Below are 27,687 nucleotides of genomic sequence, written 5' to 3'. Positions count from 1 at the left end.
TTCAAGTTTTCCTCTGAGTTACAGACTATGCTCCAACTTTCCTAGCCTGCACTCAACAGGCTACAGGCAGTTTCTATGATCTACAGCAGAAGATCTGCTGTGGAGAGCTAATGGCTTTTCAGAGTGGCTAGCTAGCAAACACTTCCTTGTGATAGTCTCTCGTTTACATAGGAAAAGTGTTCCCCTCTGGAACCTAGCAGATATGTGTGTAGACATTCCTTAAATAGCAAGGGGTAACGTTTAACCTGTTGAGAATTTCCTTTTGCACAAAATGCATGCATTGCGCAGCAGCCTTGTTATATAGAAATATCCTGGGCACATACATCAGGTGTGTGCAGTCGGGAACGTTGTTTATGTCGCCAGCATTCAGAATGTGCTTTCCACGACTTCAGTAACACTTTCTAAACTATCCTCTTGTCCTCGTCCCTGGAAAAGAAAAAGCAGCTACTTTCAGATGACATCCAGTGTTTCAAATCACGTGAGCGGTAGAGAATAAATATAATAATAAGAATACAGGCTGCATTGGTACTTACTCCAGAGTGCCATTTGTTCTCTTTCTGTCTCCTTCTCAATCCCATCTAACTTCTTTTAAAGGCTCTGTATTATAACTTTTGACATACTTTCTGATATTTTCTTACGCGTGTGGTTGTTTTGCCTGCATGTGTGTTTGTTTACCACTTGCATGCCTGATGCCTGAGGAGGCCAGAAAAGGGTGTTAGATCCCTGAAACAGGAGTTACAGATGATTGTGAGTTGCCATGTGGGTACTGGGAATTGAACCTGGGACATCTGTAAAAGCACCTAGTGCTGTTAATGAAATCACCATTCCTTGTGAATTTATTGTTAGGCAATAGATTCTGACATTGTGGACGGATACAAGTGTACTTACCTACATTTCTGTTAATGCATGATTATACTTTTATAAATTCTGTTTTTGTCTGATCATCTTTTTTAAAAAATTAATTAATTTATTTTTAAAACGATCTTACTCATTTTACATACTTAGCCCACTCCCACTCCCTCCCTTCCCTTCTGCTCCTCCCACCTACTCCCTACCCCACCCCATTCACTCCTCAGAGAGGGTAAGGCTTCCTATGGGAAGTCAACAAAGTCTGACACATCACTTTGAGGCAGGACCAAGCCCCTTTCCTCTATATTTAGGCTGATCAAAGTATGGGCTCCAAAAAGTCAGTTCAAGCACTAGGGATAAATCCTGGTCCCACTAGCAGTGGCCCTAGACTGCCCCAACCACACATCTGTCACCCACATTCAGAGGGCCTAGTTTGGTCCTATGCAGGTTCCCCCTCTGTCAGTCCAGAGTCAGTTGACTCCCACTAGCTCAGGTCAGGTGTTTCTGTGGGTTTCCACATCATAGTCTTGACCCCTTTGCTCATAGTATCACTCCTCCCTCTCTTATACTGGCCTCTGGATGCTCAGTGCTTAGCTGTGAATCTCTGCATCTGCTTTCATCAGTTGTTCGATGAAGGTTCTATGATGACAATTAAGGTAGTCACCAATCTGATTACAAGGAAGGCCAATTCAGGCATCTTCTCCACTATTGCTTATGGTCTTAGCTGGGGTCATCCTTGTGAATTCCTGAAAATTTCCCTGGTGCCAGGTTTCACACTAGCCCCATAATGGCTCCCTCAATCAATATATCTCTTTCCTTGCTCTCTCGCTCTATCCTTCCCTTATCTTGACTGTCCCATTCCCTTATATTCTCCTTTTTCCTATCCCTTTTCCCCTCCCTCTTTTCTTCTGCCCTCCCTTCTCCCCCCACTCCCATGCTCCCAATTTTCTTAGGAGCTCTTGTCTATTTTCCCATCCCTGGGGAAATTCATGTATTTCTCTTTTAGGGTTCTCCTTGTTACCCAGCTTCTCTGGGGTCATGGACTATAGACTGGTTATTCTTTGCTTTACATCTAATATCAACTTATGACTCAGTACATACCATGTTTGTCTTTCTGGATCTGAGTTACCTCACTCACAATGTTTTTTTTTCAAGTTCTACCATTTGCATACAACTTTCAAGATGTCATTTTTTTTTTAACCACTGAGTTACTCCATTGTGTAAATGTACCACATTCTCTTTATCCATTCTTCAGTTGAGGGGCATCTAAGTTGTTTCTAGGTTCTGGCTATTATGAATAATGCTGCTATGAACATAGTTGTGCAAATGTCCTTGTGTTATGGGTCTGCATCCTTTGGGTTTATGTCCAAGGGTGATATAGCTGGGTTTTGAGGTAGATTGATTCCCTACTTACTCTACTGTATTGTCAACTCCTGAGATTCTCTCTTCCATCTCTTGTAATCTATTGGTTATGCTTGTATCTGTAGTTCCTGTTTGCTTACCCAGATTTTTCCATTTCCAGAATTTCCTCTTTTTGTGTGTGGGTGTTTTTTTAAATTGACTCTGTTTTAGTTTTCAAGTCTTGAACTGTTTGCTTCACCTGTTTGATTTTTTCCTTGTTTTCTCTAAGAGATTTATTGATGTCTTCCATTTTTTGTTTGTCTTTTCCTCTGTTTCTTTTCCTCATTTCATCTTTAAGGATCTCTATCTTCTTCATAACGTTTTATTTAAGGTCATTTTCTTCTGCTGCTTCTTGGTTAGGATGTTCGGGTCTTCCTTTTGTAGAACCCCTAGGTTCAGGTGTTGCCATATTGTTCTTGAGGTTGTTGAATGTATTCTTCCATTATTGCCTACCCATCTCTTCCTCCATTTGGTGTAGGTGGGGCCTCTGGCTTATGTGGTCACTCTAACTCCTGGTGTAGGCAGGGCCATACCTCTGTGAGTCGCTGATATGACTCTTGGTGCTCTTCTCCAGGTGCAGTCAGGGCCAAGGCTCCAGTGGTCTTAGGTGTAGTGGGGGATGGTTGTAGGTATGGGGAGACTGCTCTGGAGACTCTGGGGTTTAGCGGCTGGGATGGGGCATGGGATGTGCCTCCTTGTGATAGGTCTTGTAGAGTAGAACCATTCACCTGTGAACCCAGACACTCACCTCTCCAAGGGCAGTCAGGGCCAGGTGCTCAGAGATGCGGTAGAAGATAGTTGTGGGTGTGGGAAGGCTGCTTCCAGGTCTCCAAGGCTTCACTAGGTGGGGGTGGGAAATGAGATGTGTCTCCAGGGACTAGGGTCCAGAGAGTTGGGTCCTCCAGTCAAGAACCCAGATACTCACTGTCCAAGGGCAGTCAGGCTAAGACAAGCTAAGGCCCCTTGTCTGATCACCTTATTTAATGAGTCACTGCTGTCACTCATATGTCATTTTAGCTTTTTGAAGTTTTTGTCTTTTTCACCTTTGTTCTTTCCTTCCACCAAGACTACAGGTCGTGAGAGTTCTTTTCAAGTTTTATGTTGCCTTAGAATTTCTATTGCTGTGAAGAGACACCGTGACCACAACAACACTTATAAAGGAAAACATATAATTGGGGATGGCTTGGTTTAGTTTATTATCATCATGGAAGGACGGATGGCACACAGACAGACAAGGTACTGGAGAAGGAGCTGAGAGTTCTACATCAGGATCAGAAGTCAAAGGAAAAGAGAGTACCACTGGGCCTGGCCTGAGCATTTGAAACCTCAAAGCCCATCTCCAGTGACACACTTCATTCAATAAGCCCATATCTACTCCAACAAGGCCACACCTACTCCAACAAGGCCACACCTACTCTAACAAGACCACACCTACTCTAACAAGGCTACACCTAATAGTGCCACTTCCTACGAGCCTATGGGGGCTATTTTCATCCAAACTACCACCCATGTGGTACTTTTGTTCTCTGTATTTCTGTAGTTTTTGAAACTGGGCATCTTAGATAATTGTTATATACTTTAGTTAAAAGTTAGACAATTTAAATCAGTGGTGCTCAGTCTTCCTATGCTGTGACCTAATACAGTTCCTCATGTTGTGGTGACCCCAACCATAAAATTATTTTTATTGGTACCTCATAATTGTAATTTTGATACTGTTTGAATCACAATGGAAATACCCGTGTTTTCTGATGGTCTTGATGGCCTTAGACAGTCTTGTGGAAGGGCCAAGATCCACAGGTTGAGAACCACTGATTTAAATAGTTTCATCTTTCCCTGTGAATGGTGGATGCTGCTTTCTTTCTAGAAATTTGTTTATGCTAATTACATGGAGTCTGTTTCCTTTGGAGCTTGCCTCTGATATATCTGCACATTTTCATTGTTTTCCGATTTCTACTTCTTCTTTGTAGGCAAATTTTCTAGTCTACTCCCCAGGGCTAGAACAATAGCTCAGCTCGTCATTAGACAGAGGTGATACTAAAAACACTTTGTTGTGGTCTGAATTATAGTCCTTAAAACATGTAATTCAAAATCCTGACCGCTGGCATATTAGAATGTGAAAATCTTTGAAATAAGATCTTTAAAGGGGCAATGGAACTATAAAAGTGTCATTTGGCTGGGCTGCTGTCTAACAGGACTGGTGTAGGTAGAAGAGATCAGGACACAGACTCTTCCAAGGGGAGGCCACGGGAAGACACTGAAAGTAACGAGAAAGGGTGGGGCTGTGGAGGTCACTAATCCTGCACCACTTTGGTCTTGAACTTCTGGACGAGAACTGTGAGAAAATACACTTTCATGTTTAAACCACATAATCTTTGCTGCTTTGCTGTGGTAGAAGTAGAAAAATAAGACACATCTTCAGTCAATAAAGGCTTCTTAGTGCACTTGAAAAATTTTTGCAAAGTTTGGGTCATTTATGTATACTCCAGCTTTCCCCTTATATTTGGAAGGTTTATTATTATTATTATTTTTTATTTTTTTAAAGAGCCCAGGTGGGTAACTCTAGTTTCCTAGCGCATGCAAAGCCGTGAACATGTTTTCATTCTTTCAGATACAGGAATGACCAGGCTATCAGCACAGTTCAGCACAGTCCACAGTGGTTTTTCTCTTCTCTGAATTCCTATTGAGTTCCTGTCAATTTCTTATTCCAGCAGTAATATGGTCTCCTATGGTCTTAGCTAGGACGAGTGTCCTGGTCTTACCTGCCTGTCTGCTGCTGTGCTCTCTGCTGCTTCATTAACCCTCCCTGAGGAAACTTTCCATATTATACCTCAAGTAAAATCAGCTCTCAAGCAGTAAGGGTACCACAGTCCTTCAAGTTTTGCTTATCAAGGTAAAGTTCTTTACAATTGAACGTAAGGGCTAGAGAAATGGAAATGTGATGGTTAATCCTAATTTGCAATGATGGAATTTAGAATCATCTAGGAGGCACACTGTTCGACATTTTTGTGAAACTGGTGTTTCCAGAAAGGGTCAGCAGAGGAAAGATCCACCCTGAATGTGGCTGGCAGCGTGCTGCTGGCTGAGGTCCTGGATCCTATGTAAGGAAGCAAGCCAGCCAGCTGAGCATCAGCATTCACCTCTCTCTACGTCCTACTGGGGAGGCAATGTGTGTTCTGTAGCTTTGTGTGTGTGTTTTATCTGAATGTGTTAACAATGTTAAGGGAAGAATCAGCATATATATGTATGATGTGTGTATGTATGTGTATGTATATATATGTGTGTGTATATGTATATATATGTTTTTAATTTTTAAATTTACAGTTTCATATATTACTCTTGTCATCTTGTTTTACACCCATATTTTATGGCAAAAGAAAACAAAAGGTAAAGGAAACCTCATATATTACATTGATATTAGTTCCAGACAGTTGTAGAATGCCACTTCTTACATTTGCTTACTAGAAGCTGATAGCCCCTGAATTCCCCGAAGAAACACTTACCAAATGTGAACAGCTGCAGATTGAGTATGTGAGGGCGATCCCGAATTCCAGGGGGTAGGAGAACAACAAAACACGGGACACTTCCCTCCCCAGCTTCTGTAACCAGGAAACGGGGAGGTGAGGTATCATTATCTGTAGAGCGTGCCCCTCCCCAGGAGGTCCCTAGAGTAAGAGTTAAGGGAAGGAGCAACGTGGGGCTTGATTTCCCCCGGCTTGTCTAGCTGTCCGCTGTCAGCTTCATTTGTCATCTTTTCCTTCTTCCCAGCCCAGTGGCTGCCGCTCCGCCCTTCACCATTCTCACTTAGCTTTGTGCTCACTCTTCCTGCAACTGTCCAGTCTCATGAGCGCATCCACTATCTAAACGTTTCTGTTAATCTGGTGTTGTTATTGTTATTTGTGCCCATGTGTGTGTCTATGGGTGATGGAGGAAGGTCATTGGCCAATAAAGAAACTGCTTGGCCCTGTGGGTGGAGTAAACAGAACAAAATGCTGGGAGGAACAGGAAGTGAGCTCAGAGACTCCACAGCTCTCTCGGGAGCAGACGCCTCAGAGAGAGACGCCATGCTCCTGGCTCCTGGGCAGACGCACGCTATGAAGCTCCGACCCAGGATGGACTAGGCTAGAATCTTCCCGGTAAGACCGGTTCTCACAGATTATTAGAGATGGGTTGATCAGGATAACAGAATTAGCCAGTAAGGGCTAGGGCTAAAGGGCCAAGCAGTGATTAAAAGAATACAGTGTCTGTGTAATTATTTTGGGGCATAAGCTAGCTGGGCAGGCGGCCGGGGTGTTGGGGACGCAGCCCCGCTGCCCTTATTACTTCATATGGGTCCACGCATGGCACAGTGCTCATCTGGAGGTCAGAGGACAACTTCCAGGGGTTAGTTTCACTCCTTCCGCTATGGGTTCCAGGACTGAATTTAGGTCCTCAGGTTGTAAGGAAAGCCCGGCTTAAAAAAAAAAAATTAATTAGTTTTTGCTCTGTTTTCTTGTGTGTGTGTGTGTTGTGTGTGTATATTATGCAAACGTGCATATGTGTGGGTGCTTGTGTGTGTATGTGTGTATATTATGCAAACGTGCATATGTGTGGGTGCTTGTGTATGTATGTGTGTGTATATTATGCAAACGTGCATATCTGTGGGTGCTTGTGTGTGTATGTGTGTGTATATTATGCAAACGTGCATATGTGTGGGTGCTTGTGTGTGTATGTGTGTGTATATTATGCAAACGTGCATATGTGTGGGTGCTTGTGTGTGTTGTGTGTGTATATTATGCAAATGTGCATATGTGTGGGTGCTTGTGTGTGTTGTGTGTGTATATTATGCAAATGTGCATATGTGTGGGTGCTTGTGTGTGTTGTGTGTGTATATTATGCAAATGTGCATATGTGTGGGTGCTTGTGTGTGTTGTGTGTGTATATTATGCAAATGTGCATATGTGTGGGTGCTTGTGTGTGTTGTGTGTGTATATTATGCAAATGTGCATATGTGTGGGTGCTTGTGTGTGTTGTGTGTGTATATTATGCAAATGTGCATATGTGTGGGTGCTTGTGTGTGTTGTGTGTGTATATTATGCAAATGTGCATATGTGTGGGTGCTTGTGTGTGTTGTGTGTGTATATTATGCAAACGTGCATATGTGTGGGTGCTTGTGTGTGTATTATGCGTACATGCATATGTGTGGGCGCTCTTCTGAGACTGAAGTTAGGAAACACCGTTGATGGTTTTTCCACCTTATTAAATGAGGCAGGGCCTTTCAATCAAACTCACAAGTCTCTGCTATGGCTGGTTTTGCTAGCCAGTTTACTCTGGGGATTCCCTGACTCTGCCTTCTCAGGCTGGAATTACAGGTAGGAATTACCACTAGGCCTGCCTGGCCTTTCTGTAGGTTCTAGGGATCCGACCTCTTATCCATAGACTTGCACAGCTGCCCTTTAAGCACCAGGTTATCTTCCCAGCTCCCAGCCCCTGGTTGACCCTCAGAGGTTGGAGGTGAACCTCTGTCACTTACCTCCATTAGGGTACCACACATTTAGTACTCATAAGGTCACACATGAGGACTCAGGTTATTTAAGTTAGGCTAACCTGAAAGCCTTCTTCTTGTAGTCTAGCACCAGAAAGTTCTATGTAAGCTGCCATGGGAGTGGGTGAAAACACTATGAATTTTCTTGTCCAGCTGTGATAACTATGAACAACAATGGTGACCAACATGGCAAGACATCCTTAAAGGTGCAATAGTGGCACTTACATGTTGGCACCACCAGCTCTCTGATTGGCCTTAAAGCCTATTTAACAGCATGGAAATGATGCCTGGCACCTGAACCCTGGTCAGCTTGGCCAGGACTAATGAGATTATGGATTTTACAAGAGAAGCTACTGCCATCGCTTTACTAGACCAGCAGAGTCCCTTACATTCTAAAATTCATCCTCATGCCCACTCTAAGTGTAACCATAACCCTTCATCAAAGAGCTTCTCTTTATAGCAAATGGAGCTGGCTACAATGCAGAGATCAATGAATCATGGGAAATTCAATGCCAGTGGGTACATCTAAAACACAAGTTCTGTACCTGAGGCCGAGGAAGAGGGAGTGGAAAGATTTGTAAGGGCCAGAGGGCCAGGAATCTTGGTAATAGAGTGTGTCTCCCAGAAATGGCTGCCTAAACAAGACCTGAAGAGTAGCAATGACAATAGACATGCTAATATAGAAAGATGAAATCTCACAGGTTCCCACCCCAAGACAAAGAACTACAGACAGCTAATTATGGTTGAGAGAGAGATAAAGAAAATTAGCATCTTTCAGAGATGAGCCCCTATATTAGTTATCCAATACAAAATGGCTAGCCATGAAATAATATATACACAAATAACAAAACATGGACTCATTAGATTGTATTTATATATTTGTGCTCTCTTTATCTCCATGTAACAGTAATAATCAAAGAAAAAGAGGCCATCAAATTGAGAGGGAGTTGGGGAGTCAGGGGTTGGAGGGAGAAAAGGGAAAGAGGGAAATATTCAAATTCTATTTTAATTAAAATATGTTTTAAAAGATTTAATTTTATTCGTGTGTGTGTGTGTGTGTGTGCGCGCGTGCGTGTGTGTGTGTGTGTAAACACATGTTCAGGTTCCTTCTGAGATCAGAGGAGGGCTTCAGATTCCTTGGAGCTGAAGGGAAACTCATAATATCCTGGTTGTAGTCACCCAACATAGATGCTGGGAACCAAACTTGGGGTGCTCTTAACCACTGAGCCATCTTTTTAGCCATGATAAATAGTTTTTCCTTTTGAGACAGGGTTTTATGTAGCCCAGGCTGGCCTAGAACTTTCCATGCATCCCAGGAGGACCTGAAACTCTTGATCTTGAGGCCTTCCTTACTACAGTGCTTTGGAGGCAGTCACACACCAACATGCTAGCTTAAGTGTGGGAATATTTCTTTTCCAATACTAATATTTGTGATTCTGATTTTTTTCTGATAAGGGTTGACTTTATTGACTTTAGCTCTGATCCATCAACTGGGAAGTCCATTGCTATTTGTTCTAGTCTGAGAGCTTTCCCAGATGTGCAACATCTAGCAGCATCAACTCTATCAGGCCCTGTATGTCCCCTCTCATCCTTCCTCATCCCTGCACATCCTACAGAATCTGAGTTTCCCTGTTCAGGAAGCTTTCTGTGAGCTGGTTCTACCCATTGTGGTATTCAACTGTGCTGTATCTTCCACTATGCCTACACAGTTAGACACCTGTTCCTACAAAGTTCACCTCTCATCAATTCCAACATGGTTTTCAGGATGTAGGTTATGTGGCTTTCTTTGGAACACCGTGTAAATCATCTCATATGATTGTCATGCCTTCCATAGTGAGCTGACCACATGGCAATGTACTATTTATGATGAATGTGCATCGAACACAGGGACTTTGGCATTGTTGAGCCACTTGGCGGTGGTACTAATTTCTTCATTTCTGGTTCGATGAGGAAACCAAGCCTTGGAAAAGAGCTATGACTTACTGGGGGAATGATCCCATGAACTGTATATCCATGTCTTCAATGCAGACAGCTTAATTTCAGAGCTCCTGATTTTATTTACTAGGCAATTTGAGGAAGCAGCAAAAGTCAAACTGTATTTGTCTCACCATATAACCTCAATCTGAGTCCACCATTTAAACTGATCATGGGAGGTACTATGTTAGGAAATGTTCTTACAGCATTTTTTTGAGTGGATATCCCTCTCTCTGAATTTCTCTGATGTTTGCATATGTGTGGGATGGAGAAGTTCACCATTTTGAGATCTACATTACATCATCTGGGCTCCTTCCTGAGTCTTGCAGGGAGAGACCCCTTGGAATGAAGGCTGGGCTTCCCCTAGGTCTTCTCTCCATGTTTGCTTCTAGGGATAGGATAGTTTCTGCTGACCTTTTGCATTCTAAAAGCAATCATATAGAAGGTGTCCAACAAATGAACAAGTATTTCTAAAAAAAATTAGTTAGGGGAATTTAATTTGCATTTCTTGGGAATAATAAAAATAAAGTGTCCATGACCCTAATCAATTTAGCATCTCCATATCCAAACAGAATTAAATTATACCATAATAATACTTCCTTAAGGTATAAAGAAATAGAATACTAAGTCAACACAACTCAAGGAAATCTCTTGTATTATCAACAAGGCTGTTCACATTACTATAGCATGATGTGTTGCACTTCTATGTAATTATGTCTGGGTACAAAGAAACAAGACTAATGCTGACTTACATTTAGTAGTGAGAGCTAAAACAAAATCTGCATAATATGCAAAAGCAGGCTGTTATTAAAGTCATACGTGAGACTGGAAATGACTAGGTATTCACTGTTTAAACATATTAGAGCAACAACAAAGCTCTCTTCGTGGTTTGTTGAATGGCTTAGTGGTCCAGGAATGCACCCTTTTTGCATTAAGATGTCTGTGGAGAGACTGGAAGATGGCTCAGTCAACAAAGTGCTTGCCTTGTCGGCACAGAAATTGAGTTCAATTTCCACTTCCAGAACCCGAGAGAGAGGTGGGGATGTTGCGGGGGGGGGGGGGGGATTGAGGGTGCACACTCTGTGCTGGGGAGACAGAGACAGGTTGATGTCTGTGGCTCACTGGCCAGTTAACCTAGCCTACTTGGGGAGATTGGGGCTAATGGCACCATCACAAGGTCAAAGATGGACAGTGCCTGGGCAATGACACCTGAAGTTATTCTCTGGCCTTTGCATATATACATGCAGCACACACACACACACGTACACACACACACACACGTACACACACACACACACACACACACACGTGCTGCTCAGGGATCACCTTAGAAGAGCAGGCAAAGAGCTTGTTAAGAGCCATAAATCACAGAGGACCAGTATGAAATAGTGTCCTTGTGTCTTCTGGACTCAGAAGCTCACAGCACCTGCCCTTTCCTGCACAAAATCCACACAAGAGCAAACCAGTCAACATTCCAGCATGGGAGAGGCTGGGGAGAGGCAACTCAGGAGTCTCCATCCCTAACTGAGGAGTTATTGACAGCGGACAGCTTCTGGGCAAAGAGAATCAGTTTTCTTAAGGGTAGAGCCCTAGCTAGATAAATCACACTCCAGGGGATGGTCGGGTGGCACAAAATAGGCTTCTCTGGTTATTGAAATAAATAGAACACAGAGATGAAAGCGGGCTAGAGAAATGGGGGTGGTGATATGATCAAAGTGTATGGTAGGGAACTCTCAAATACCATTACAAACATAAAAAGAAAGTGTTTCTATGAAGTCAGTTACTCACTGCTTGTCCATAATTCCTATATGACACAGACCGAAAATGAGCCAATTCCACGACGGTCAGGCTGGCTGCAATGATCGTAACCATTATGCAGAATATGTTCAGGGACAGGGCGCAGAGGAGCTGGAAGGAGACAAGGAGGAAACGTGCAACAGTCAGGAGAAGTACTTTGCATTGTTTTTGTGGCAAGTGCTCTTAACTCACAAGCCATCTATCTAGTCCCAGATTTCTTGATGTATAAACATTTAAGATTAGATGAATTGATTTATAAAATTCTAAGATTTTTATTTCTAAACATTTTCCACCTACACCATGGACAGGTTTTTTTTTTTTTTTTTTTTTTTTGAAAACTCCCTACTTTCATACAAGGTACAACTGTTTTCCCAAAGTGAGTAGAACAGACAATGAAGTAGTAAATCACAGTAATCACAGACTTTAAAATCACAGACTTTAGATCCTGTAAATAATTTTTGTCACAGTATTCATGCAAAGTTAAGGGTAAAATATCCAAACAAAATTATTATTTAAATTTACATGTTTTAGCGAAGTTAACAACCATGATTGTTTACTAATACATTTGGTCTACATTAAGTAATTTGTCTCACTTATTTTATAAGGGCAATAGATTTCTTTATTGTTTAGAGGCTACTTTTCTTTATTTTAAAGATTTGTGTATATTTGTGTGTGAGTGCATGCATGTGTGTGCACATGCATGTGTGTATGCCTGTGAGTGCAGTTGCCTCCAGAGTCCAGCAGAGGGAGCCAGATCCCTTGGAGTTGGAGCTACTGGAAATTGCAAGTCAACATGGGCACTGGGAACGGAACTCTTCTGGAAGAGCAGCCAGTGCTCTTAACTGCTGAGCCATCTCTCCAGCCCCAACACTAATTTTCCTTTAAACCCTTTCTCTGTTTTGTGAAAGTCCATAATAGACATATCCCAAACATTTCAACTTACCAGATATCTATTATTTTGATGCTTTGCTGCTTTTACTGTGAAGGCTCCTGAAATGATAAACTAGACACAAAACATGTATTGGTAAATACTCATTGATAATGCTCTGTAATTTAAGTATACTTTAAAACAACTATCTTTCAGAACAAGATTTTCAGAATACTAATAGCAGCAAAGAGAGAAGTTTTAGTAGACAGGGTTGGGACAAGCTTCCATTATGAGATAATCATTGTTTCAAAAGATGACAGATATTGAAAGTAACAGGAGGTCACAACAGGTACCAGCAGGGGACAATGGGCAGGATTTAGGTTGTGGTATATAGCAAGTCCTCTTAAGACTTCCTGAACCAGGGGCCATGTTAGGTTATATGATATCTCTTCTATAACCCATTTAGGTGTTACTCCAACTTCTTTTGTTCCTAGTGAGATACCTGGGACTATAATGTCCATCCAGATGTGGAGAAGTGGTTCATATATCCATTAGACATCATGACTGTAAAAACAGTCTCTTCCCTGAGAGGCAATAGTCACCTTTAAGGCCATAGGATCCCCAGGCTTTCACTTTGTTTATCTACTTATGTACGCATGCATGTGTGTAACGTGCACGTGAGTGTGCAGGTACAAACATCTAATCATACATACGTGTCCTCCTTTATTTTTCCCCATCTTATTGCTTTGAAACAGGGTTTCTCAGTGAACTGGAAGTTTGCTGTTTCAGCTAGGCTGGCTGACCACTGAGTGCTTGGAATTTGGCCGTCTCTGCCCCTCATTGCTGCTGTTACTGGATGTGCCGCCATGCTTGGCTTTTTATGTGGATGTTGGAGATTTGAACTCAGGTCTTCATGATTGCACGCAGAGCAAGTACTCTTATTTGCTGAGTCATCTTCCCAACCACCTTGCCTTTTATAATAATTATTTGAGAAGACATTCCACTATTTCCTTTTAGGATTTCTATTTTCCAGGAAATATAAAGCACCACTGTGTTATTTAAAAGCAGGCTATACAACTTAGCTGAAATAGTCTTTTTCTGTCTTAAGTCTTACTTATTTTTTCTTATGAGTATATATGTGTGTGCTTCCAGTTCCTGTGGAGATCAAAAGTGGAGCTGAAGCTGCAAGAAGTTGTGAGTCCCTTGGTGTGGGTGCGGGGACCAAACCTTGGTTCCCCTGTCGGAGCAGCAATTGCTCTAAATGACTGAACCATCTCTCCGACCTTTGTCTCTTCTATTTTAGTGACTTTAGCAAAAGTTAGTTTTTTTGAAAAGTAGCAGTCATGTTCCATACTTTTAAAAATTATATTAATTTTTTCATACAGTATATTTTGTTATAGTCTTCTCCTCCCCCAAGTTCTTTATCCAAATTGATGTTTGTTTCCTCTCAAAACAAATAAGCAAGCAAGTAAACAAGCCATAACCATACCCCACAACAAAAAGACAAACAAAATAAAACAAAACACTGTACCCAAAGCGTCATGGTAAAAGCACGAAGAAAACATGGCCCTGGGGGTGAAACTTGGGTTTTCATGTTTGTACACTGACTTCACTGACGGAGCTGCCCCTCTAGACCCCTAAAGTTATTTTTATAATATAAAATGAAACACAATGAACACAAATCATTTCTCTGAGTTTTGTCTGAAAATTCTGTTTTTTCTCATATTTTTTATTTTCTTCTTTCTTCCATATGCTTTTTATTTATGAGCCAAGTGCACTTTTTCTTATTGGTGAGGCAGTGGATTGCTTATCAACAGGGCTGGTTTGGATTTTGTCCTTGACAGCCTGCAGTAGCTCCTGGATAAAGGCAGATGTCTTCAAGGTGACCGTTTCTTTTACTGACCACCTAACCTCCTCCGAGACAGCTGAGGGAGCATCTTTGTTTCGGCACAAGGACAACAGTTCTCCTCCTCCTCCTCCTCCTCCTCCTCCTCCTCCTCCTCCTCCTCCTCCTCCTCCTCCTCCTCTTCTTCTTCTTCTTCTTCTTCTTCTTCTTCTTCTTCTTCTTCTTCTTCTTCTTTGTTATTGTCCCATTGTCTATTTCCACCACTTGTTTTTCCCTTCTAGATTTTTGTTTCAGTTCCATCATCCACCATCCCTGTGCTTGAGGCCACTCACTGACTGCTTCATCATTCACTCCTTTCTAGGTGATTTGAAGTTTTGACCCTCTGAAGACTCTCCTAAACCATTTAATCTTCAATGATTTATATGTGTGTGTCCTTCTACTTGCTCTGGGTATATGATTCTTTGAATCCCCACCCCCCCAAATCCTGTATAAAGATTACTTGATCTCCATACTCATTCTCTTGCCTTTGTTGGTCCTTTGAAATCTCAGGGTTACGCATTCATTCTTGCCACTGCTTGCTGTGGAGGATGCCCTCTGGCATTGCGCTCTAGCAAAGTTTCCCTACACTATCTATGCTCTCAGCTCTTCTGTTCCCCATTAAATTCTTTTCACCACCAGCACCAATTTTACAATTCTATGATCAGCCATTACAAATACTCTTTATATCCATTCTCAACTCCAGTTTTTGTTTTTTAAAAAAATCAAACTGGAATCTTTTAACCAAAATCCTGATGAAATGTTGTGTTTTACTCCTGCAGCATTTCTGCATCCATGCAGATAAACATGGCTTGAATAAAGACTTAGCTCACTCACTACGCAGTCATGTTCCTAACCCTTTAGTCCTTCATGCTGTTTAAAGATGAAATTACATTTCCATAAGCCATACACTCTCCTCTTTTCTGGTCCAATGCCTGCCCTCACTGTCAGCCTATATGTTTCTTTCTGATACATTGAGATACTTGAAGCTTTTCTAGGAAATTGCCCACATGCTTCCAAAATCAAACCAGAATCTGATCCATTCTTTATTCTTTGTTCCCTTGCCTTAGCACTGTTTACATTAATGCTTATAATTTTCTTGCAAATAATGTCCAGTGCATTATAGGATGATTAGTAGCATCATTGACTTCTGCTCACTAGATGTAAAACTCCAGAGCATCTCCAGATACTAGGACATGTTCTCTAAAGGGGCAAACAGCACACTAACTGAGAACCATCATGGGGGAACATAACCATAGCTATTTCTTCACTGAAATTCATTATTTCTTGCCAGCATAAATACATGATCGCAATATTCCCCTTATTACCTCATAACATTTATTGTTTTTTAGTCTGCGTCCACCCCTACACCAGCAAATGATGACAGAAAAGAAATGGCATGAAGTTGAAAGGGAAATGTGCTGGGGACTCCAAGAGGAGCTGGAGGGAGGGAGTCTGGTAGATAAGATCCAAATGCATTGTACACAAGTATAAGTATAGAGTTATCAAAAAGTAAATTAAAAATATTAAAAAATTCCCTGAGCTCTTATTCCATTTCCCTAAACCAAATCCAATCAGATTTCATATCATCATTGTACTGAAACTACTTATCATGTTTATGACTGGTTACCATATTCATAAGCCCAGTAGTCAGTTTTCAACCTTTATCATACTGACAAACCAACAGAGGATAATAGACCTGATCTTCTTTATGTCTTGTGATGCATTCTTTCTTTGACTTCCAGGGATCCCGCACACTCTCGAGTTTTCCTTCTGCCCAACAGCTGTCTAGAAACCACACCAGAATGCAGGTAATGGCAAACATTAAAAATTAACCACTACAATGGATTTGATGGTTAAGAAAGTGTCTTTGTCTTTGACACAGCTAGGGTTATGCTATAGTCCATATTGTGGTTTTCTTTGGCTTTCATATCCACATTTCTTTTATAGTGCTTGTAAGTTAAATGATCAATGCATATTTATTGATAGAAGAAATTGGATTTTTGAACAAGTCAGTAAATGGCATTGAGTTATAAGGTTCTTCTGAAAACCTCGTTTAGAAACTGGCCCCTACCATCTACTAATACTAATCAATATTATTTACTGAATTAAAAAAAATCAACACAAATGTATTCTACTCACAGTAAGTCCCCACAAACCAGTTCCCATTTTGTAAGTCAGAGGTTCATAAGTCCCAAATACTCCTTTAATTTGTCCCATATACAACAGCAATAGGAAATACCACATGAGAACATGATAGACGCCAAGCATAATCTGGATAACCTGGGGGAAGAGACAGCTGTTAGTACCGAATGATGTCATGGAAAAGACAATCTCAATAAACATTAACAGCTTTATGAAAGATGGAAGTAAGCTAGTCATGCGTTAACTATGGAGTTCTCACTGGTTGTACCAGACACAGTGTCTGTCCAAGAAGAACTCTGCTGGTGCATGGGGGATAAGCTAAAGTTTTTTTTTTTTATTGAAAAATGGTTCTTAAATTCAGAGCTTGTCACTGGATTCCAGGAGGTCTCACTCACACCATCCCACTAACCAGTCAACCAACCAGCCAGCCAGCCATCCAGCCAGCTGCAGAGGCTGGCAGCATGTACATGTATCAGGAGAGCAGATTAAGACATTTTCCGCTGCTCTCATGGCGGTCTGTCACCACAGGGCCAAGAGCTCCTGTGCAGCAGTTTGGAGAGCTGGTCTTCATGGTCTAAAAACTCAAAGGAAAAGCTGAAACCTACGGAACAGTTTTCTCCCACTAGGTAGTTAGTAAAGTATGATTTCTCTAACTTCTTAGTGTTTGTTGATAGAACTAGGTAAGCTTTAAGCTCTCAGGTTTGCCACTGAACAGAAATGTGTGTTCACCCTACTGTACAAACATGAGTGCAGTGATAACGAGATCCCCGATAGATCTATTTTAAACTTGCAAACACACCCACACTTTTTAATCTGGTAGTTATTCATGCTGCTGGCTTTCCTTGGGAGTGGTAATTCAGCCCATGTGCTCATATCTCAGCACATCCCTGCTTATGAAGGCCCAGGAGACTAAGCAAAAGCTACAGAAGACAACCAACATGCTTTGCAAAAAGTTTTTGCTGCGTAGTTATTTAAATGCATCCCTTTCTAGATACAAGGCCACCCTTTTAAAAACTGACATTGTTTAAAACAGTGAATTTTAGTCAATCTGAGTAAAACCTTACTGCTGCAGTGAGTGTGAAGTGCCTTCCATAGGTTCACGTGTTGAACGCTCGGCCCCTGGCTGATGGGGCTGTTTGGGAAGGTGGAGGGTCACTGGAGAAAGTTAGGTAGTAGAGGTAGGCATGGGTCTTTGCTGTTCACTCTGCAGTTCTTAGATGCATGTGCAATGACCCAGTCCAAAGCTGCCTCCTCCCCACCATGACGACCTGCATCCCTCAGGAATGATCTGATGAAGCACACCCCTTTGCCTTCAGTTATTTAGAGGGAATTTGATCTCAGTAATGAGAAAGAATGACACTCACCCCTAAGACAACAGTATTTGATGAAGATATTTTTGAATTTCTACATCCCATACTTTCAGGATTTCCTCTGGTTGATTTTGTTTCTAAGCTTCGGTGATATCTTTATTAACAGACTTCTACAAGAGAATACAAAACACTTATGTATGCTTTTTCTCAGAGAAAACTCATACATCTGATTCTTTGAAAACTTTCTTCCCAAACTCAGAGGCCACAGGAGTTCTCTTTCTATAATTTTCCTCCTCACACCCTTAAGTGCAAACTACCAGTTCTAGTCTCTTTCTGTGGCTAGGAAATACTGATATTTTGAACATGCTATCTTTTCCTATTTCACAGCATTTCCAGATAATAAAGAGTAAAAGTCAACTAGAGAACATTATTAGAAAATTTTCAGTAACGCTTCAACGATTCCTTTATATTCACAACCAACTTAGTGCTAGTCATATTTTGCATTTTCTTCTTTAAAAAGTTTGAGAATTTCAAATATAAATATACTGTGTTTCACAATTTCTATCTCCCCTTCTCCCTCCAACTCCTCTTGTGTCCCCCAATGCTCTTTGGAGTTCACGACCTCTTCTTTTATAATCATTGATGAGATGTATGTATGTACATACATACATATACATGCAAAAGTCAGTAATAAAGGTCATGACACATGACTGATCATGTGACTATTTTTCCTTGATCTTATCTGAAAGAAGGACAGTTTTGACAAAATGATGCTGCAAGTTCAAATCTAATGACTTGATTATTTTAACGAATCTTTAGTTCCTAAAATTTATTTTCTTCCATGTCCATTAATGCAGCAGGAAAGAAACCATGTAACTGAAATAAGCTCTGTGCTTTCACACAGCATCTCCAAGAAGCAATCGAGAGTTGAGACTTAAAGGCAGCCAAGTTTAATTTCTCTACCATGGCCGGATAGCCACGGAACTACAGAACTTGTAGAGGGAAATAATGAGATGCTATCTTAAGAAAGTTGTTATGTGTCACTTTCAGGGGAAGCAGAATGTAATAAATTGGGGAGTAAATATTTACTGTCTCTGTAATCTCAAGCAGGTCCACAGGAAAGTCATCCAAAAAAAGAGCTCATAAAATGCTAATCAGAAAAAGTGTGTGTGCATGTGCTTTTAAGATGTCCAGGTTAGTTGTGGGAAGAAAAAGAGCATAGTCATTAAAAAAAAAAATGCCGGGGAGAAAATTGGGATCTTGGGGGTGGGGTGGGATGGGGGTTAGGGGAGATGGGGAGAGAAAAGCGAGAAGGGGAGGATGGGGGGAACTTAGGGAAACAGGATGATTGAGATAAAGGAAGGTTAGATAGGAGAGCACGGAAGCACAATTCTTAGTTAAGGGAGCCACCTTAGGGTTGGCAAGAGACTTGAACCTAGAGTGGCTCCCAGGAGCCCAAGGCGAGGTCCCCAGTAGTTCCTTGTGCAGCTGAGGATAGGGAACCTGAAATGACCCTATCCTATAGCAATACTTACGAATATCTTGCATATCACCATAGAACCTTCATCTGGTGATGGATGGAGATAGAGACAGAGACCCACACTGGAGCACTGGACTGAGCTCCCAAGGTCCCAATGAGGAGTGGAAGGAGGGAGAAGATGAGCAAGGAAGTCAAGACCACGACGGGTGCACCCACCCACTGAGACAGTGGGGCTGATCTATTGGGAGCTCACCAAGGCCAGCTGGACTGTGACCGAAAAAGCATGGGATAAAACCGGACTCTCTGAACATGGCGAACAATGAGGGCTGATGAGAAGCCAAGGACAATGGCACGGGGTTTTGATCCTACTTCATGTTCTGGCGTTGTGGGAGCCTAGCCAGTTTGGATGTTCACCTTCCTAGACATGGACGGAGGGGGGAGGACCTTGGTCTTTCCACAGGGCAGGGAACCCTGACTGTTCTTTGGACTGGAGAGGGAGGGGGAGAGGAGTGGGGAGAGGGGGAGAAGGCTGGGAGGAGGGGGAGGGAAATGGGAGGCTGGGAGGAAGCAGAAATTTTTTTCTTTTTTTTTCCTTTTCTCAATAAAAAAAAAATTAAACTGGTCAGAATTCTTTCTTTAAAAGAAAAAATGGATTTGGTTGTTCTATAATCCAATTAAGATTCGCAATTCTGTAAAAATAAATGAATAATCATTTACTAGTTTTTATTTTCTGGTAATCCCATCACTAATCTAGAAGCAGGTGAAGGACAAGTCCCTCATTTGCTATTCCCAGCCCAACTGTCACACCCTAAAACCAGCACAGATATTCTGGAGCAATTGGAAAGACGCCATGTCTACCATTGATCTTTAACATCTTCAGCAGAGATACAGCCCATTATTGTCTTCACATAGAGCTAAAGCAATCGAAAACAATGATTTTGAGGGAGTAATTAATTTTTTAATTTTGGGCAGTTTCATTCACCTGTGTAATGAATTTTAGTCCTTCTCACCCCGTTATTCTGTTTTACCGTCCCACCTTCTCTGCTAAAACTCTTTCTTTCCAACAAGTCCTTTTATTGCTTTCCTCTCTTTTACCTGCCTGACCTGCTGAGTTAAACAGGGTTGACTTCATTAACATGTTATGATGGAGGGCTGGGGGTGGAGGAGGAGCTTCCGAGTCCTTCACCCTCTTATGATGAAGAAGTGACCGCTGCTCACGAGTGCATCAACTGTGTTATGTCTGGAGGATGATGTTTCACAATCCCTCCCCAAACTTCTGAGTTTTAATCTTTGTACTTTCTCTTCCATGATGCTCCCTGAGCCTGGTGTATGTATGTGTGTGTGTGGGGTGTGTGTGTGTGTGTGTGAGAAAAATGATTTAAAACATTTAAAATTTTTACTTTAAAAATTGTGTGTCAAGATGTGTATTTGGATGCCCCTGGAAGAGGGCATTAGAGCCCCTGAACCTGGAGTTAAAAATGGTTTTGAGCTTCCTGATGGGTGCTAGGAACTAAACTCTGATCCTCTGCAAAAGTCGCAAGACTCCTGATCACTGGTCCATCTCACCATTCTCAAAAAAACTATTTTATTTTAATAAAAAGAGGAGGATTTAGTCTAGAACCTTCAGAGAACACATGAATTCCTTCATGGAATTTGTTGTCTTAATATTTTGATTATAGTGTGTTCTAACTTTTGATTTTTCAGGACCAGCTCAAGTCACTCTGAGTCCCCATAAGCCAAGAAATTCTTTTCTATGTGTTTATGACGAGTCCTGCTTAATTCCCTGGCCAGATGCATCCAGCTGCCCCCTAGGGTCCCCTTCTCCCCTTTCTGACTGATAATTTTAATGAATATTTAACTTAAGGTGATTGGTGGGTAATCTTGATGTTATAGTGATGCTAAATATTTAATTTTCCACCTCACTTCACGGCACATCCATATACTGGGAAGCGGTGCTAGATAAAATCTAGAATGAGTGGGTGAGAATGAATGAATAAAAAGTTCCTGGGAGCTGATTGTGAGGGTGATTGATGCAGGATTGCTCAGCCCAGGAATTCAAGAGCTATCTGGGCAACGTAGTGAGATCCCACATCCCAAAACCTAAATAAAAATAAAGTTATTTGAAGGTCAAAATGAGAGGGCATAAAAGAGAGAATGGAGACGGGCTCTCCCTCTTCCTCCCCTCCTCACGCACGAAGTCCTTTCTCCAGACTCCATGTCCATCTGGACACTTAGCAAAAGAAAGCAGCGCACCATTACCTCACATTTCACTTGTTCCAAGTCCCAAGGATCCAGTTCACCCTGTCAGGCCCAGGCCCAGGCTGAAGAGACAGATCACGGTGGACGGTGCTCTCAGTGCTGGACCTGGCTGCATAGCCATCAGAGGCAGCAGCGCAGCCTAGCGCTCAGCTGGTGTTCAAGCTCCTCAGGCCGCCTGGGTTGTCAAGGGCAACAGCCCTCCCTCATGGCCGAGGGATGAGTACTAGTGCGCAGACTCACTGGGGCCTGCAGGCCTGGCGCTGGGCCAAGCCATCAACTTCCTTCTGGAGTCTCTAGCAATGGCTTTCCTGGGCATGGATCCGAGACTGCTTCTTGAGGGGTACTTCTCCCACTGTAGACCGGCTGCAGCCCTTTACCACACAGGGCAGAAGGTTTCAGCTTCTAAAAAGGCAGGTGTCTGAATTAATAGACTCCTCCCACTTCCTCCCTTTATAAATGGCTAAGAAATTAATGGAGAGACTGTTTAGCAAATGGCCAAAAGGTCTTTTTTGACCTCCCCATTGGAGAAGTTATACCTTGCACGCGGTGAAAAGAAGTGTAGCGAGCTGTGGAAAGGTAAGAGTCAGGTCCGGGAGGGCGGACTGGGAGAGGGCGGGAAAGCAGTGTTCTCTGGTGAGCACCAAGGACTTCCCGAGGGGTGAAAGGCGGCACAGTGGAAACTCCTTCAACCACAGCATGCTGTGGAGCTTTCATTTATTCCTGGAAAGATTTAACTAGGCATATTGGGAAAGTTAAAATTCCTACTTGTATTGCAAATAAATATTTAGTGGATAATAAGGATGATAATTAAATCCTTTTTTTTTTGTTTGTTTGTTTTTTGTTTTCGAGGCAGGGTTTCTCAGTGTAGCTTTGGTGTCTGTCTTGGAACTAGCTCTTGTAGACCAAGCTGGCCTCGAACTTAGAGAGATCCACTTGCCTCTCCCTCCCGAGTGCTGGGACTAAAGGAGTACACCACCACCACTTGGTAAATTCTTTTATCTTATAAAGATTTTTTTCTAAATATTTCTAACACTCCTAAAGCTTAATTGCTCAAAAGAGTCAATGGGCAGGGCTTAAAGTTACTGAGATCCTTACCGTACTTTCCAGAGTGTGAAAAAATGGACTAGAAATTGAGCAACTTTATCTTTTAACCTCTTAGCTAACTTCCTTACCTTGAGACTCTAAGACCGTTCAAATAAGAGAAAATAAAACACCAAGGTTCTCTTACTTTGAATTGTGTATTGGTTGGTACATCATTAAGGGCTATTTTATTGTTTTAAATTTCTCTCTCTCTCTCTCTCTCTCTCTCTCTCTCTCTCTCTCTGTGTCTGTCTCTCTATATACATATATATGTGCATGCATATGCCATAGGTGTGTGTTCAGTTCAGAGAACAACTTGCTAGTTGTTTTTCACTTTTCACCTTGCGGGAGCCAACTGAGGCTTGGTGTCAACTGCCTTTACCTGCTGAGCCACATCATCTCACAGGCTCTGGTTTGATTTTATCGTTAAGTAGTATAGTACGTTAGTGTTCTCACAGGGACGTTAGTGTTCCTTTATGTTTTTTTTGTATGAGAATGAGAATATTAGGTATACTTTGTGCTCTAGAAACAGCAACAAAGTTGAATGCCTCTTCAACTTCAAAGTTAGGGATTTACTAGAACTCTCAAGAGGAATCCATTCTGAATAGATCTTGTCATGTACTGTCAAGATTGGTGTCTCTTTTTCTTTCACCCAAACATCTGGAAATGAACTTAGATTTGGCCATTTGGTTACATGGGCCCAAATTTGTATTCATTATGAGTGTAGGCAAGAATAAGGGAGCTGCTTCACAGAGAGAAACAGTTAAGCATTCCCCAGTGCTTCGAAATTCCTGTGGTCCTAACACAGGTCAGTAAAATAACACTGGTTTGTTTCCACTTATCACCTAGATTTGGGAATTTATAGCTCATGTCTTTCTATTTTTATCATTTGGGTTTGCAAAGTTTTATATCCTTTGATGATAAAGAGCCAGACAGTCATAGTCTGACCAGCAGGAGAACTTACTTTAACCTTTGTCATCTTAAATATTTTTTCCTGTGGGTCATATTTTTAACTTCTCTTGAATTGGTCCCTAGAATACAAAAGACATTAAGAAAGAATGTACTGGAACCACCATGTCTCTGTGGTGTCCTTTATGTCATTGTGTATGGGGTCACTATTAGGCTTCTGTTGAGGGTCAGTCTTGATGTATAACCTTGCCCACGTTACTAGGGGGAACTTCATTTTACAAATACACAAGAGAAAACAGACATTTTGTCTGTATAAAAGAAGCTAGGGGTTTCTCATTAAGAAAGCAGAAATCAACCTACCTAGACTGGAGATTGTGTCATATGAGTGTGCCATGCTCGCAGACACCAGAGGAGGGCGCTGGATCCACTGGAACCAGGTGTGGATGGCTGTGAGTCACCGTGTAGGTGCTGGGAATCCAACCCAGGTTCTCTAAGAGCAGCTAGCACTCTTAACCTCTGAGCTATCTCTCCAGCCCCACCTGGCTTCATTTTTAAAAACAAATGGTTTATTGAATTCTTCCAGCTCAGGCACGCTCCAGGCAAGCTTGTTGCTACACCCAGCTGTTCCCAGGTAATCACTGCTCCTACAATTTAACTTCATACTTCACCAGTCCTCCGGTTCCTCCAGTTACTCAGCAGCACTTGAGAATATGACATGGGCCTTTAAACCCAGTGTCACTTCACATGCCCATTTAGTACTCACCCCTAGTTTGTAATCCTAATTCCACAGATGAGAAAGTCAAGTCAGAGAGTAACACAGTGGAGCACACACAGCCAGAACTGGTGTGGAGAGCCATCCCTGGACTGTATGATTCAACAGTATTCTTTATACAATCCCATGATTGTCACAGGCCAGAGCTTTTCCTCAGTTGGCTTGGAGAAAATAAGGGGGAAGGGTGTGAATTCTGGAGTTCCTTTCAGATGGCTGGAGTGGACTCTCAAGTATCTATAAACTAGATGGTTGTGGAGAAATCCCTTAATATTCTCAAATCTCTCATCTTCAAACATGGAAAAAAATCCGTGATGTATTCATCACAGGATTGCTACACCGCTGAAATAAAATAAACAACATGTAGGGCTCAGCATATTCCCCTCACAGTGTAGATGCCAAGGAGGAGGAGAAAAGTAATTTGTAAATCAGTAGTTAGCATTTCATTACAGAACAGTATATAAGTGATAGAGAAACTGCAGGAAAACTCAAATTACTGTATGCCTACATAGGTGCCTTGTGCATTTCCATATATACTTATAGTATGTTTAACACATACCAATGTGCATTTCCATATATGCTTATAGTATGTTTAACACATACCAATGTACATTTTCATATATGCTTATAGTATGTTTAACACATACCAATGTGCATTTCCATATATGCTTATAGTATGTTTAATACATACCAATGTGCATTTCCATATATTTGTAGTTTACTTAACACAAACCTATATGTAAATTTCATGTAGTGGTATTTGGTCAGAAAGCAGTAGTACAATATAAATGAATGCTTTCTTAAAGTATGCCAGGAAGAAATTAGGAGCAATTATGTTACCTCTATGTTGGGACATGTTTCTGTTTCAGTCACCTTTTTGGGTATCAACTCACAGGCACAAGTTTAGAAAGCTTAGGCACATTTAAATGTTTCACCTGATTTTATTGTTTAAGATGTCTAGGTAATATTTGTTTGGTGTGGTAATGTATTGCGTAAAATGAAAATTTTATTGTTTTTTTTAAAAAATTATTTATTTATTATATTTATTTATTTATTATGTATACAATATTCTGTCTGTGTGTATGCCTGCAGGCCAGAAGAGGGCACCAGACCCTATTACAGACTGTTGTGAGCCACCATGTGGTTGCTGGGAATTGAACTCAGGACCTTTGGAAGAGCAGACAATGCTCTTAACCTCTGAGCCATCTCTCCAGCCCCATTATTGTTTATTTTTTAATTATATATGTTTACCCTTTGCCTGACTTTACTTTTCAGTGGCAGCCTAACACTTACGTGGTATAAGCTTCCAAAGATGGTGAACCTTGTCTATTTTTCTCCAGCAGAAGAAGTACTGCCCTCTAGAGTAGGAGCTCAATAAATATTCAGTGGTGAGTGGGTGACTGTGACTCCTATCCAGACAAATCCATGGCTGTATAGGAAGTTTAAGCCTCTACCTTTGTTTAATTGGTAGACTAGGTTGCCTTGTTTATCATACTCTGAAAGATAGCAGCTGCAATTCTTAGGTGTTTGAGACCCAACCTTTTTTAGCGTCTTTTGATGATTCAGTACAAAGAGAAGTTGGTAAGTTGAGAATTGAGAGGCCATTTGCCATTCTGAGGTAGTGGTTCTCAACTGTCCTGATGCTGCAGCCCTTTAGTACAGACCCCCAGCTATACAATTTTCATTGATTCTTTATTACTGTAATTTTGCTACTGTTACAAATCATAATGTAGATATCTATGTTTTCCGATAGTCTTAGGTGATCTCTATGAAAAGGTCATTCAACCTCCAGGTTGAGAACCCTATTCTAAGGTAGTTAGGCTAGAGACTCTTAGGAGAGAGTTACCGGACAGGGTAGCTTTCAGAAAACAGGTGTTGGAAGCAGTGACACTGTATTATCTGACATAAGCACCCCGAAGGAGGGTGGGCTAGACTTTCCAACTTTATTACAAATGTGCTGTGGGGAAACAAGCTTTTCCCACTTACTTGTTTTCTAGCTAGAAATCTTTGATTCTTTCCAAATAAGGAAAAGTAAAAGTTAGGAGAAATGGGTGTATGTGGGTGCCAGACTGCTTGGGTTCAAATCCTACTTGGGTAGTAAGTAACTCTTCCCTTGAAATAATGCATGTAACTTCCCAGATGCAAAATTTCTCATCTGCTTCTTCCATGACTTCTATTTCTCCGCCCCATCTATCTATTCATCCTCATATATCTAGATTTATACCAATATAATCTAGTCTTATCTATGTATATCTATATAGCTATATTTATATCTATTTATTCATGTATTCCCTATCTGATGCTTTACATTTTAAAACTTCCAGTACAGATAAGCCTCATTTATATTCAAACTATTTCCATCTGACATTATCTCATTTGCTTCTCAACTTTCGTTTACCGAAACAGTCAGGGACCAACCTTGACAAAAATACCTGTTGTCAAGGTAAGGGCATGGTTATTTAGAAATATAGTAAAGAATATGAAGATGCGAATGAAAATAGTAAAGTGGAGAAACATATAGTATCGGGAGGGAACTCCAGTGAGTACTGGAAATTCACCTGCATTTAATTTCCAACTGCTTAAAATACTCCTGACCCCAAAAGGTAGGAGTAAGGCAAAAGACTGCAATAGCATGCTACAAGGAAATGAACAGACCAATTGAAAGTCAGTTGGGTTACATTCACAGTTCAGCATTCTGTTGCTAGAACAAAACAAGTCACCAAGTCATGCTCACGCCCTAGACCAAACTCTCTGTAGGCAAACCACTCCCTGGGTGGAATCTCAAGTTATTTCCATAAAGGGAACTGGAATTTAGTTGGATCCTTAGACTTCTGTTTAGGTAGGAAAAAAAAAACCTACTTGCCTATTTCAGGAGCACAAAGTCTGGCAATTAGCCACACCTGTTGACGATAGCATTGAGCTAGCAGAACTCTCTGATTTACAACTAGGTGGGACCTTTGTCTGTCAATAACCTTGACAGAACTAGAAACCAGTCCTAACTCTGACCTTTGACCAATGTGGAAATAGGCCTTTTGGGGCCTCCACCTGGGTTCTCTCATCTAAAAGCCATGTTAATCAAAGAACCCACCCTGTTGGGTCGCTGTACCAAGCACACTGGCATAAGATACCTGTTCAGAATGTGACCAGTGCATACAGAGAGTTAGATAAATACTTGCTATTATTATGGTTACCACTATTAAATAAAAGTGAAATATAAAATATATTACATGTTTGATTACCGGGGTTTCTGTACCACCAGGCCCCACAGCCGATTAGTCCCAAATAAACACACAAAGGTCTACATTAATCATAAACCGGCTGGCCTAGTAGCTCAGGCGTTCAATTAACTCTTATATCTTATATTAGCCCACAATTCTTGTCTGTCTTAGCCACGTGGCTTGGTACCTTTTTCGGCTAGGCGGTCACATCTTGCTTCCTCTGTG

The 27,687-nt window shown here is 41.4% G+C and overlaps 1 protein-coding gene across 1 annotated transcript; it reads right to left on the bottom strand.

Moving 5' to 3' along the window:
* Positions 1-27,687, bottom strand: Ms4a13 (membrane spanning 4-domains A13). Its single transcript, XM_041661531.1, has 7 exons — positions 27,650-27,687; positions 17,802-17,917; positions 16,435-16,575; positions 12,486-12,545; positions 11,534-11,653; positions 5,751-5,846; positions 1-426 (listed from the first exon to the last, which is right to left on the bottom strand). The coding sequence occupies exons 2-7, from the start codon at positions 17,850-17,852 to the stop codon at positions 367-369; spliced, it is 528 nt and encodes a 175-aa protein (XP_041517465.1). The 5' UTR covers positions 17,853-17,917; positions 27,650-27,687; the 3' UTR covers positions 1-366.

The sequence above is a fragment of the Microtus oregoni genome, unplaced genomic scaffold (genome assembly GCF_018167655.1).
Source record: "Microtus oregoni isolate MIOR12 unplaced genomic scaffold, Mior012 000012F_ref0000307, whole genome shotgun sequence".
Classification (NCBI taxonomy): domain Eukaryota; kingdom Metazoa; phylum Chordata; class Mammalia; order Rodentia; family Cricetidae; genus Microtus; species Microtus oregoni.
This window is presented reverse-complemented; position numbering and strand designations above follow the sequence as displayed.